At 39.3% G+C, this 13,987-nt stretch overlaps 1 protein-coding gene across 1 annotated transcript in view; it reads left to right on the forward strand.

The window, feature by feature from the left end:
* Positions 1 to 13,987, forward strand: part of LOC102487753 (collagen alpha-1(XIX) chain) — a 196,433-nt gene that overhangs the window by 78,178 nt on the left and 104,268 nt on the right. Inside the window, exons 10-11 of the mRNA XM_006159630.2 lie at positions 10,426 to 10,470; positions 13,144 to 13,188. Coding sequence (XP_006159692.1) covers positions 10,426 to 10,470; positions 13,144 to 13,188 — 90 coding nt within the window. The remainder of the gene's footprint in view (positions 1 to 10,425; positions 10,471 to 13,143; positions 13,189 to 13,987) is intronic.

The raw sequence follows: 13,987 nt of genomic DNA on the forward strand, positions 1-13,987 counted from the left end.
TAGACCTACCTTAAGAGAATTTTCACAATTCTGTAGATGCCCCAATTTTGTAATAGGTTTTAAAACATTTGTTAAGACTCAATTTTCTAACTTCACTATCTACTGAAAGGAATTTTTACCTCTCCAATTCATTTGGCTTTTTTGTTTTCTATTTGAATAACTTTTTTTTCTGGGTCTTTTGTCATAGGGTGACTGAGCTCATATAAAGAGACAGAGAGTGGAGAAAATAAGAAATCACTTCCCTCCTTCCCCAGATGGGATGGCCATGCCATAATCTCTTCTCCTCCATTCTTCTCTCGGGATTTTGGGCACCACACACTTGTCATGATTTTTAAGCCACCAGGTCCAAGACTTGAACCACAGTCAGCCATGTGGAAATCCAGCACATTAATCACCATGCCATCTGTTAATCCCTGGAATAACTGTTAGTACAAGGTATATATAATTAATTTGAAAAAGAATTGCAAAGTAAAATCCCCTTTTAAAAAACCTTTAAGTTGTAGCTGACTATAAGTGCAATACATGTAAGAGATTTAGTTTTTTAAAATATTTATTTATTTATTTAATTCCATTTGTTATTATTATTATTTAATTTGACCCAGACAGAGACAGAAAGAGAGAGAGAGAAAGGGAAAGCAAGAAAGCAAGCCACAAGTTCTGGGACTCGAACCATGGCTGGCCATGTGGGAATCCAGCACTCTTACCCACCACACCACCTGCTGTCCCTGAGATTCAGTTTTAAAAAATTAAGTCGTTGGTTAGCCCCATAGCCTAGTAGTTAAGGGGACTGATCCCACATAGCCAGTCATGGTTTGAATCCCAGCTGTGGAGGTTTGAAAAACACACTAGCACATGCATATGCATGCCTCAAATCCTGACAGGATGAAGAAATGGAAGAAAATGATCCGTGTGACCATGCTCCATTATAGGGGATGCTTTCTCCTTCTCTCCTCTCTCTCTCTCGTGCATCCACCCTGTCACAATTAGAAAAAAATCAAGCTGTATTAATAGAAGTACTGTATACTCTCCAGAAAAGTGTGTGTGTGTGTGTGTATGTGTGTATATAAGGTGTCTGTGTGGATTGGGAGGTTCTGCTCTCTATTCCGTGTAAGACTCTTTCTGGAGTGATGTGCTGAGTTTTGAGTGCCATGGTTTAAAAGACATCTTGGCTAACTGGTGTGTGCCGAGAGAATAGAGACCATCCTATTAAGAGACTCTAAACTATCATTTGAAAAATGAGCTGACTGGATAGAAGGTTTGATAGTGGCACAAAGCAGGATCATGTATAAGACCTATGAAGGGTTTTTTTCTGATGTATTTTCAGACAGCAGAAATTAGAACAATGGACAAAAATCTGGGAAACATTAATTTGTGTTCAGAAAGCATTGATCCAGGCCCAGGCTTGGTGTACAAGAACACCACTGCAAAAGGCCACTTTGGAGGCCCGAGACTGGATCTTGAGCCAACCTTAACAGGCTGGGTATGGTAGAGTCCTCGTAATCCCTGCTAACAGGGAGGCTGGGCAGGATTGCCATTGCAATACTGTCAAAAACAACTCTCTCCCCTGTCCCTCCCCACTCCTGTTCCCCACCCTCCCTCCACCTCCCACTCTGAGGAGGCTGAGAGACAGAGAAAAAAAATAAAATTATTGATTCATAACCATACACAGAGTTTTCCCCCTTTTGCTCTCCACAGTGCAAATTAAACAGTGCCCGACCTTTAGAAGCTTTCATTAAAAATCAGTAGCTCATCAGACTCTTTGGTAGAGTAGGTAGGTATAATGTAAGGATTTGCACTTGTCCTGGGACCAGCAGTTAGTATAATGGCTATGTCGCTGGACTGCCACGTAGTCAACCGTGGTTCGCATCGCGTCCCGGCTTAAAACTCACACCGGGCGCGTGTGCGTGTGTGCCCAAGATCCCGAGAGGAGAATGGAGGAGAAGGGATTGCAGTGTGACCATCCCCCCTGGGGGGTGATTTCTCGCTTTCTGTCTCTCTGTCTCTCTCTGTCTGTCTGGCGAGCGCACACGCCCTATAGCAAAAACCTCTCAGGACCAGCAGTTAGCGTAATGGCTATGTCGCTGGATTCCCACGTAGTCGACTGTGGTTCACGTCCTGGACCCGGTGGCTTAAAACTCACATCAGGCGCGTGTGCGTGCGTGCCCAAGATCCCGAGAGGAGAATGGAGGAGAAGGGATTGCGGCATGATCATCCCCCCTGGGGGGTGATTTCTCACTTTCTGTCTCTGTGTCTCTCTCTGTCTGTCTGGCGAGCGCATGTGCCCTATAGCGAAAAACCTCGGTCCCCCTTGCTCTGTTCTCATCCACCTGGGTTTGAAAATCTACTCATTTTCAACCACAGTGCCAGGATGTGTTCTTTCTCCCTGTCTTCACACTCATGTACTTCAGGACTGAAGATAAGTGGCCAATGGCTTTCGTGCATTGAAGCCACAGTGGAAGTAATTGATACGGCGTAGAACTATAAATTACTCATCACAAGGAATACTTTAACAGGAAATAGTTCACGGTGACAGTATCTTACTGTCCTCAGTTAGGAGCTGACTGATGACACTGTCCTGCTCTTCATATCTTAAATCACCTTTCACTTGCTGGAAAACTTGATTCCGATGTTAATCACTGTAACTTCAGCTATTTCATAGGTGACTCACATTAAATGTTTTCTATTTCCTTAGTACTTTTACCCTTTTCAAGACTGCCTTACAACTAGTATCTCAATAAAGTCTGAAAAGCCTTATTCCCTATAGACCTACCTTAAGAGAATTTTCACAATTCTGTAGATGCCCCAATTTTGTAATAGGTTTTAAAACATTTGTTAAGACTCAATTTTCTAACTTCACTATCTACTGAAAGGAATTTTTACCTCTCCAATTCATTTGGCTTTTTTGTTTTCTATTTGAATAACTTTTTTTTCTGGGTCTTTTGTCATAGGGTGACTGAGCTCATATAAAGAGACAGAGAGTGGAGAAAATAAGAAATCACTTCCCTCCTTCCCCAGATGGGATGGCCATGCCATAATCTCTTCTCCTCCATTCTTCTCTCGGGATTTTGGGCACCACACACTTGTCATGATTTTTAAGCCACCAGGTCCAAGACTTGAACCACAGTCAGCCATGTGGAAATCCAGCACATTAATCACCATGCCATCTGTTAATCCCTGGAATAACTGTTAGTACAAGGTATATATAATTAATTTGAAAAAGAATTGCAAAGTAAAATCCCCTTTTAAAAAACCTTTAAGTTGTAGCTGACTATAAGTGCAATACATGTAAGAGATTTAGTTTTTTAAAATATTTATTTATTTATTTAATTCCATTTGTTATTATTATTATTTAATTTGACCCAGACAGAGACAGAAAGAGAGAGAGAGAAAGGGAAAGCAAGAAAGCAAGCCACAAGTTCTGGGACTCGAACCATGGCTGGCCATGTGGGAATCCAGCACTCTTACCCACCACACCACCTGCTGTCCCTGAGATTCAGTTTTAAAAAATTAAGTCGTTGGTTAGCCCCATAGCCTAGTAGTTAAGGGGACTGATCCCACATAGCCAGTCATGGTTTGAATCCCAGCTGTGGAGGTTTGAAAAACACACTAGCACATGCATATGCATGCCTCAAATCCTGACAGGATGAAGAAATGGAAGAAAATGATCCGTGTGACCGTGCTCCATTATAGGGGATGCTTTCTCCTTCTCTCCTCTCTCTCTCTCGTGCATCCACCCTGTCACAATTAGAAAAAAATCAAGCTGTATTAATAGAAGTACTGTATACTCTCCAGAAAAGTGTGTGTGTGTGTGTGTATGTGTGTATATAAGGTGTCTGTGTGGATTGGGAGGTTCTGCTCTCTATTCCGTGTAAGACTCTTTCTGGAGTGATGTGCTGAGTTTTGAGTGCCATGGTTTAAAAGACATCTTGGCTAACTGGTGTGTGCCGAGAGAATAGAGACCATCCTATTAAGAGACTCTAAACTATCATTTGAAAAATGAGCTGACTGGATAGAAGGTTTGATAGTGGCACAAAGCAGGATCATGTATAAGACCTATGAAGGGTTTTTTTCTGATGTATTTTCAGACAGCAGAAATTAGAACAATGGACAAAAATCTGGGAAACATTAATTTGTGTTCAGAAAGCATTGATCCAGGCCCAGGCTTGGTGTACAAGAACACCACTGCAAAAGGCCACTTTGGAGGCCCGAGACTGGATCTTGAGCCAACCTTAACAGGCTGGGTATGGTAGAGTCCTCGTAATCCCTGCTAACAGGGAGGCTGGGCAGGATTGCCATTGCAATACTGTCAAAAACAACTCTCTCCCCTGTCCCTCCCCACTCCTGTTCCCCACCCTCCCTCCACCTCCCACTCTGAGGAGGCTGAGAGACAGAGAAAAAAAATAAAATTATTGATTCATAACCATACACAGAGTTTTCCCCCTTTTGCTCTCCACAGTGCAAATTAAACAGTGCCCGACCTTTAGAAGCTTTCATTAAAAATCAGTAGCTCATCAGACTCTTTGGTAGAGTAGGTAGGTATAATGTAAGGATTTGCACTTGTCCTGGGACCAGCAGTTAGTATAATGGCTATGTCGCTGGACTGCCACGTAGTCAACCGTGGTTCGCATCGCGTCCCGGCTTAAAACTCACACCGGGCGCGTGTGCGTGTGTGCCCAAGATCCCGAGAGGAGAATGGAGGAGAAGGGATTGCAGTGTGACCATCCCCCCTGGGGGGTGATTTCTCGCTTTCTGTCTCTCTGTCTCTCTCTGTCTGTCTGGCGAGCGCACACGCCCTATAGCAAAAACCTCTCAGGACCAGCAGTTAGCGTAATGGCTATGTCGCTGGATTCCCACGTAGTCGACTGTGGTTCACGTCCTGGACCCGGTGGCTTAAAACTCACATCAGGCGCGTGTGCGTGCGTGCCCAAGATCCCGAGAGGAGAATGGAGGAGAAGGGATTGCGGCATGATCATCCCCCCTGGGGGGTGATTTCTCACTTTCTGTCTCTGTGTCTCTCTCTGTCTGTCTGGCGAGCGCATAGGGAAAAACCCCCTAAAAAAAAAAAAAAAAAAAAAACTCTCCAAAGGAAAAAAAAAAGGATTTGTACTTGTCCTTATATTAAGAATACCCACATCCTGCTTGTTTTCTAGCCACATGCACATACATATACTTGTGTGTGCACACATACCTTTTCCCTTCTTTGAAATGATCCATAAGAACAAGTAATCTTAGGTTCTCATTTATCTTATGAGCAAGACTATTTTAAGTTGGTCTTATTCTGAACATTAATATGATAATACAGTATTGAGGTTCCAACAAATACAAAGAATTTCAGTTCTATCAAAATTATCAAAAATTTAGGTCTTCAAAAATTTTGAAGTTTTGGGGGTCAGCAGGTGGCATGGTGGTTAAGGGCGCTTGTCTCCCACATGACTGGCTGTAGTTCAAGTCCTGGACCTGGCAGATTGCTTTCTCACTCTCTCTTTCTTCCTCTCTCTTGTCAAATTAAAATAAGTAAATGAAGTTAAAATTTAAAATTTTTTTTGAAGTTTTAAAATCTATGTAATATGTGTGTATTCTTATTTATTTTAAAAAATAAATAAGACCTTAAAAGGTCAGTGTCTCATTATGTCACAATCTTCCTGCCTCAGCCCCTAGCTAGAGTTACAGGGATGCACAATCCTGCCTGGATCTGTCTTAGACAGGATCTCATCATGTTACCCGAATCAAACTCAAGCTCACAATTTTCCTGCTTCAGCTTTCCTTGCCACTGGAATTACAGGCATTCACCACCATGTATGCCTCTAGGTTGGACCAGGAATCCAACTGGCCTCTCGTGTGGCCCCAGCCTACAGATCACAGCATCTTAGCAGCATGCCACTGTGGCTGGACCAGTTTATTTATTTTTTACCATGACAATTTATTTATTGAAATTATATCCCAGAATTTGGGGGAGACAAAAAAAATTCTCTTCCCTAGAATAAAAAGACATGGATTCAATAAGATATCTAAAAAGAAAGTGAATGGTTTTTTCTTCATTTTTTCAGATATTTAGTAAAATTGTGAACAATTTAAGAATAATGTACCAATTCAGTTTCTGATGATTATGGTTGAGTAAAGCAAGATCAGAGTGAAAACCGTGGCAGTCTTATTAGTGATGCACAAAACCAAAATTAGATTTACTTTTTCCTGCCGATTTTATTAGTGTTCATGCTGAAATTCTGGCATTCTGCTTCAGATATTTCTTCTAGCTATTACGTTCAATGTTCACCTTAGTAAATTTTCTTTTAATGAGTAAAAATGACAGTGCAGAAATATTTATATATTTCTACATGTACACTAAATTCATATGGAAGATCATTTGGAAAATGTACTCTAAGTAAAATGATAGAATACTTTATTTTTTTAATATGAAAACAAAGTTAATAGGACATTTTTTAGTTTTATGCTATAGGGCACATACACTTTCTGGAGAGAGAGGAGAGAGAAAGAGAGAAAAAGGGAGAGAGAGAGGGGAAGTGAGGAATCACTCCCTAGGGAGGATGGCCCACACCATAATACCCTCTTAAATCTCAGACCTTCTAATCAAAGGCTGAATACCTAACTTTTTAATGAAGTAATCAAAACATAGTGTAGAACTTTCTGCTTCCTAGGCTGAATTTTAGTTATTTACACATTTGGTTTACTCCTCGTTCTGCCTTTCTTTGCTTGGTCTCTTAGGTACCAAGCTTGCAAACTGCAGCCCTAGAAAGTGCGATTCCTTCTCACACGTCTTTCAGACAACGTATAGTTCCTGCATAATTAGAAAGACATTGATTCCAATGTCAAAGGAATCCAGAAAACTAATCATTTATATTTACGCCTAGCTATGCTTACTGCTGGAAAATGTGCAGTGATAAAAAAGAGGTAAAATGACATCCTTTGATCAGTTTTTCAAAAAGCTACCAGCTGGCTCTAAATCTCATCTAAGGTTTTTACCAAAAGCTTTTCAAAGAGGTTATTTTGAATTCCAGAAATGGTGCTTTCTTATTCTGTGAAGTTGAAGACATGATATGTATTACAGCAATAAACAGAGTCAACAGTACTATTGTGTTAGTAGCGAGTTTGTTTGTTTTTCCCATTTTTGTATTTCACATATTTACTCATTTGCCCTTCTAATGCTAGGATTTGTAACTGGAAAGAGACACAGGACCTTTGATAGAAAAACCTGCAATAGAAACTAATATGCGTCTCTGAAGCCAGTTTTGAAAGTTATGGTTGCTGTGGAAATCATTGTAATTTTCTCTCAATAATGAACTGAAATATTGCTTGGAAGCCAAAGAAGCAGCATTTTCCTTCTGCCTTGGGCTGAGGCTGAAAGGAGAGACAGCAGGATTTTAGAAAAAGCCACTGAACTGGTATGCCCTTCCAACAATTTTAGGCAGGCATTTATTTGGTAGATAGAATTAAATTTGACCCAAAACTGCCTGGGACACCTAGAGCTTTGAAACTGCACAAAGAAAGGCTTATTCTATTGACATAAATTGCGTTTTAGATAAAGTCCTGACAGAAATATCATCCATTAATCTGTTAAACACAATTTTGCTCTGTAGGACTATTTTTTTCTTTAGTTTTTATGTTAATTAATAAGTCTCCCCTCTTTTTTTTGAGATGGAGACAAAAGCAAATATGCTAATTTATCTCCTCAGAAACTAGAATAATGACATCTTTTTAAAAATGATTATAAGTTTCTCAGCAGAGAATCTCTGGTAACTTTGAGAAAAACAGAAGAAAATAAGCAGATTTCTGAATACCAAAGTTGCAAACTTAAGTTTCACAAATGTCAACAGTATTTCAAAAATGTTTACACATTGCTAGGCTGTATGAGGCTGACTCATTTCCTATGAGATAATCGGTAATGTTTGTTGGGTTATCTTGGAATCTAGAATTACGTTTACTCAACAGTCAGGAAAGAATAGAGCCCAATTAACACTGGCCATAGGAAAACACCGTATTTTAATTACAACGGTCATAAAACTTGTGCCCATTAAAGACACATTCTCAATGTCATAGTCCTAGAGACTTTGGGTGTGCAATTGACAGGGTGTCTGGGTGTAACACTAATTTGACACACGCCAGAAATAGGGCTTTACTCAGAGCACATGGCACAAAAGATGCACTGAGGTCAAAGGAAAAGAGGAGATGCTCTCTCTGTGTTTTGTTTTGTTTTGTTTTGTTCTTTTTTGTTTTCAAAAAAAAGAAAAAGTATTTTTGACATACTGCACCAGTCTGCTTTACTGGATTACATGCTGTATCTTGTTATTATGTGTAACGTGATAAAATATTACACTGGGTCAACTGATGAAAATAATTCTGCCCCTTAAGAACAAGTGGACATACTTTTGTCATGAGTAACAGAAGCTCCGTTTCCATAGAATGTTCCCTGGCATCAAATACTTCATGGGCTTCCATTATTACTTTATCAGATGACATTGGATGTTTCTAATAGACGTGCATGATGTGGGAAGTTCAGAACTGCAATAATTTTTTAAATGCTACAACTGTATTTATTATGTAGGTAATAAATACATACATTGTATTTTATTGATGCTTCAACAAATGATTACACTTAAACAAGGTTTGCCTTCAATGTTTATAATACTGTAGTAATAGCAGTGAGAGAGTAGAATACTTTGATAATCATCTAATTTAAGAAAAGCCTTAGTGTTTTACATAAAATGTGTTAATGTATATGATAGTACACCACTGGTAAAAATCATTGAAACTTCACTCCAAAATGTATTCATTAATAAAATAATAAATATTTAGACAGAATGTATTCTCTTGATTTAGACAGGTTGTATTATTACTATTTTAATGTCTGAAAATGTAATATTTTTTCTTCATATACTTGAATTTTGTTTAAAGAATTTGAAGAAATTATATCTAATTGCTTTCTAGGAAGTGCTTAAAAATGTTTACAAATTAGTTATAAATGTCTGATAGAAATAAAGCAGGTCAATAGAATTGTGAGTTTATCTTGTGCTTTTTAAACATGAAAATTTAGGAGCCAAAGTAAATTTCTATAGAGCAACTAAATTCCTAAGGCTCCACTGGGTACTTGCACACCCTCTCAGAGTATCTCATTCTAGCTGGTGTGCTGTTTACAAAGCAGACTTGTCAAAGAGATGACCCGTGAATTCCATAATGGGAACGGATAGGCATCTGCTGAAAACCTTTTAATCTAAGACAGGAACCGGATGAATAGAAAAAACTAAAAATTCTTCCAAATAATTGTTTTATATAAAATGACATGGAAATGTCTTCAAAATTCATCTACAGGCAATTAGCAGATACGGGTAAAAAAGTAAACATGCTTTTTATACATTATATATAATATATATACACACATTATATATACATATTTATTATATATAATGTATATATAAAATGTGTTTATATATAATGTGTATGTGTGTATATATATAATGTGCATGTATGTGTAATATGTATAAAATGAGAGGTTTGTCGTAACAGTGGCTGGCCCCTAGGAAGAACTCTTATGCCCAGAGGTTTGAAAGAAAGAATGAAATAAGGGATACTAAAGAGCATGTGGGAAAACAAACTGTGGTGTTAGTGAGACCTGACTTGAAATCTCAGGTAATGCTAATTGAGTGACTTGAGCCTGTTACTAAACCCGTCTTTACTTATTTTAAAAATCTAGGTGAGTCAGTCTGGTGGTACAGTAGTAACCCACTGCTCAGATGATGCCAGATCCAGGTTAAAGCTCAAGGGTTCAGTTCCCCTGTCAACCTTAAACACCTCCAATGTGTGACCATGATCCTGACTGGGAAAGTTGAAGGAGGATCATGGTGTGAGACCCTATGGAGGGTCCATCTCTTTCTTACTCTTCATTCTTTTTTTTTTTTTGAAAGGTTTTTGCTATAGGGCTAGAGACAGAGAGATAGAAAGAGAGAAATCACCCCCTAGGGGGGATGGCCACACCGCAATCCCTTCACCTCCATTCTCCTCTCAGGATCTTGGGCATGCACACACAAGCGCCCTGTGTGAGTTTAAGCCACTGGGTCCGGGACTCAAACTGTGGTCAGCTACTTGGGAGTCCAGTGACATAGCCATTACGTTAACTGCTGGTCCCATCTTTCCCTTCATTTTTAAGAAAGAAACAAACTTAAAAAAAAAAAAGAAAAGTAATAACACTGGCGCTGTGGGGTAAGGGGTAAATGAGAGCCCCATACATGATAGCTATTCAGTACTGGACTACCTTTTCCCACAACTCTGGAGTTAGTTGTCAAGAATCACAAAGGAAAAAAGAAAGCAGAAGAAGGAGAAGGAGGTGGAGGAAAAGAACAAAATAAGAAAAAAAAAAAAAAAAGCCTTGGTCCATTTGTTGTGGCTAATACAATTTATTCTGTGTACCTCTTTTAGGGTGAAAATGGTTTACGTGGTGTTCCAGGCTTACCTGGTCAAAAGGTAAAAAGCTTTCAAATGTTTCATATGGGTTAAAAATTGAAAATTAAACTTGCACATAATGAATATTCAGAAATATATTCTATAAAACTGACTTCCTTCGAAGACTCTCAGAAAGCTACCGACTGATCATTCCAAGGAGGATCCCTGGAGTAGTCCTCTCTCGAAGGGATCACTGTGAGAGAAAGCTTTATCAGGAAGCTTTAGCAATGTGCTGCTTCCAGGAAGTCAGCCTCAGTGCTTTCTGGGGCCATAGGAGTATATAAAGCTGCCCTGGAAGTATCCTCACTGTTATTAGTCAGAGTATAAAATGTAGAACAGAACAATTGTTTCCACTTTTACTATATTTGGGTACTTATTTCTTATCTTCTCTTTTGAATATCCCAGATTGAGCTAAACATAATTGTTACAATAACATAAAATATTAAATATTACAGATTACAAATATGTTACAGATAACTAACCCCTTCAAAAATCTCTTTGAGAAGGAAAAATTCTTTTTTTTATTTTTATAGGTTTTTTTGCTATCGGGCAGGTGTGCTCGCCAGAAAGACAAAGAGAGACAGAGACAGAAAGTGAGAAATCACCCCCCCCCGAGGGGGGGGGGGGGGGCCCCGCCGCAGTCCCTTTTCCTCCATTCTCCTCTTGGGTTCTTGGGCACGCATGCACACGGCCCCTGCGTAGGCTTAAGCCGCCAGGTCTGGGATTTGAACAGCAGTCAACTACATGGGAGTCCAGCGACATAGCCATTACACCAACTGCTGGTCCCGAGAAGGGAAAATTCTTAATAAATCATACAAAACAAGGAGTTCTGCATGGGCCGGTTTGCTTCTTTCTATACCTGTTATCTTTCTCTGTACCAAGGTGAACTCTGCACTGCTTTACCATCTAGGAGCTGCTTTCTCCTTCTGGGAAGGGGAATGATTATATGTGACCAGCATTACTGGAAACACAGAGCCTCCTCTTTTCCAGTTTCCTGAAGGGATGGGAGCCACTTCAGGTGGGGCCAGCTGTCATGATACTCGCCAGATAATCCCCCACAGGGGAGAGGATTACCGCTGCCATATTAAATACCTACCAAAGCCCAGCGTATCATTTCCTAGAGAAGTGTTACAGGATTTAGCACGATGTCAGAAGTTTCTATGCATCTAGATTTTTCTCTGTAGCTTGAAGTGTCATTTTAGAACATGTGCACTTATTTATAGTTACAACTTTTTGGGAAAAAAATGTTCTTTTCTTGGCCTGAAAAAGATAATAAGATTGAAACTGGCAGCGATGGAACGGCAAGCTTCTGAATTTCTTCACAGCAGTTCTAGACAAAACCCATTGATACAGCATGTGCTGCATCTGCGAGTCGAGTTGCAAAGCCAAGGGATGTGCAGATTTATCGGCTGGGAAATAGTTGAGGACTTTCCAGCAGCTGTTTTGTGGTGGCCGCATCACGCTGACATTGTGGCTGGGGACTGGAGGCGTTTAGCAACTTCGATGTCAGCTTGTACGAACAGATCGAGTTAAATCTACATTTTAGGAAAAATGGTTGGAAAAAATAGGCCATATATTCAGTAGTTAAAATAAATAAATAAATAAATAAATCTAACATTTTTTTCTTTTCTGGTAACTATTTTGAGAGTACATAGAGCAGGGATAATTATTCAGTCATATGTGTGTGTATCGTATACGTGTATTTCAGCATGGTTATATATAGATATCAAGGTGTACACTTTGATATGTGTGTGTGTGTATATATATTTCTTATATATATATATATTTCTTATATTTTATATATATCTACACACACACTCACACACATATATAGGATTGTTGGAAAAGTCATGGAGCATTTTCCATTTAAAAATAGTCATGACTTTTACTGACCCTATATGTATACATGTATCCACATACACACAATGTCTCTCTCTGTCTCTCTCGCATGCACCCTATAGCAAAAACCTCTCCCAAAAAAAAGATAAGAGTTTTATTTGATTCATAGTTATGGTGACTGGAAAGTCCAAGAGCATGGGGTTGGCATCTTGCTGGCATCTGGCCAGCTTCTGGTGTATTATAAGAGGGCAGAGAAAAACAGAAAGTCAGCAAAGGCTTTCAAAAAGAGAGGAACCTGTAGGCAGTTCCAAAACTGATAACAACCTACTTTCATGAGTACTCACCCCTTCCAGCAAGAATATGAACTCACTCCATCTGACAAGACAGCACTAATCAATACATGAGGTAGGTGCCCCCATCATCCAAACACCACCCATCAGGCTTACCTCTTAAAAGTCTTGGGACCAGCAGTTAGCGTAATGGCTATATCGCTGAACTCCCATGTAGCTGACCACGGTTCAAGTTCTGGACCTGGTGGCTTAAACTCACACCAGGCGCGTGTGCATGTGTGCCCAAGATCCCAAGAGGAGAATGGAGGAAAAGGGATAGCAGGATGGCCATCTCCCCTGGGGGGGTGATTTCTTGCTTTCTATCTCTCTGTCTCTCTCTGTCTCTCTGGTGAGCGCATGCGCTCTATAGCAAAAACCTCTCCAAAAATAAAGGTCTCACTGCCTCCTGATGCCAGTACATTAGGGATTAAATCCAATGCATGAACTTTAACAGACATACCATTATCCAACTCATATTCCAGTGGTATAAATATTGTTCCTATTCACATTTATTCCTCTTCTACAGGGAGAGCAAGGTTCTCAAGGGAGCAAAGGAGAAACCGGTGACAAGGTAAATATCTCTCTTTACATATGCATCAATACAAATAAATTGTTTTTAAAAATATTTTGAAATTGAATTTCTAACGTGTTGGATGTGTTCTCTATAAGCAATTTAATAATTTTATAAAAGTAACTAAAGTATTTGCTTCAATAAGGGTAGAATTAACGTGTTGATGATTGTCATAAATCTTTCTAAACTTATTTGGTTGGTAGTTAGACATTTCTAGTTAAATTCATTCCATTTATAACTAAGGGGGTCATACGCTTATTAAGCATCATGTTTCTAAGTTATGACATGATTTGCTCCTCTAATTGGCGAAGTCTTTAAATACATGCTTTGCTTTTATGTATATCTGATTTATCAGTGGAGTTTTTCCACAAGGTATATATAAGAAATAAATTTAATAGGGTCTCACAAAAAAAGAGATGGCACACTAAAATTAGAATAATTTCAAAGAGTTTTAAAAAGGGATGCTTTAAAATGTATAGCAAGGTATAAGAAAACCATACATGGGACCAGCAGATGGCAAACGTCACTGGACTCCCACATAGACCCAGCAGCTTAAGTCTTGCTGGGTACATGTGCATGTATGCCCAAGATCCCTGGTGGAGAAAGGAGGAGAAGGGATTGTGGCATGGCCATTCCTCCTGGGAGAGTGATTTCTCACTTTCTGTCTCTGTGACAAGAGGACTGGCCCTATAGCATAAATCTTTCTGAAAAAGAAAGAAAGAAAGAAAGAAAGAAAGAAAGAAAGAAAGAAAGAAAGAAAGAAAGAAAGAAAGAAAGAAAAGAAAGAGAGAGAGAGAGA

The sequence above is a fragment of the Tupaia chinensis genome, unplaced genomic scaffold (genome assembly GCF_000334495.1).
Source record: "Tupaia chinensis unplaced genomic scaffold, TupChi_1.0 Scaffold000639_1, whole genome shotgun sequence".
NCBI classification, from domain to species: domain Eukaryota; kingdom Metazoa; phylum Chordata; class Mammalia; order Scandentia; family Tupaiidae; genus Tupaia; species Tupaia belangeri.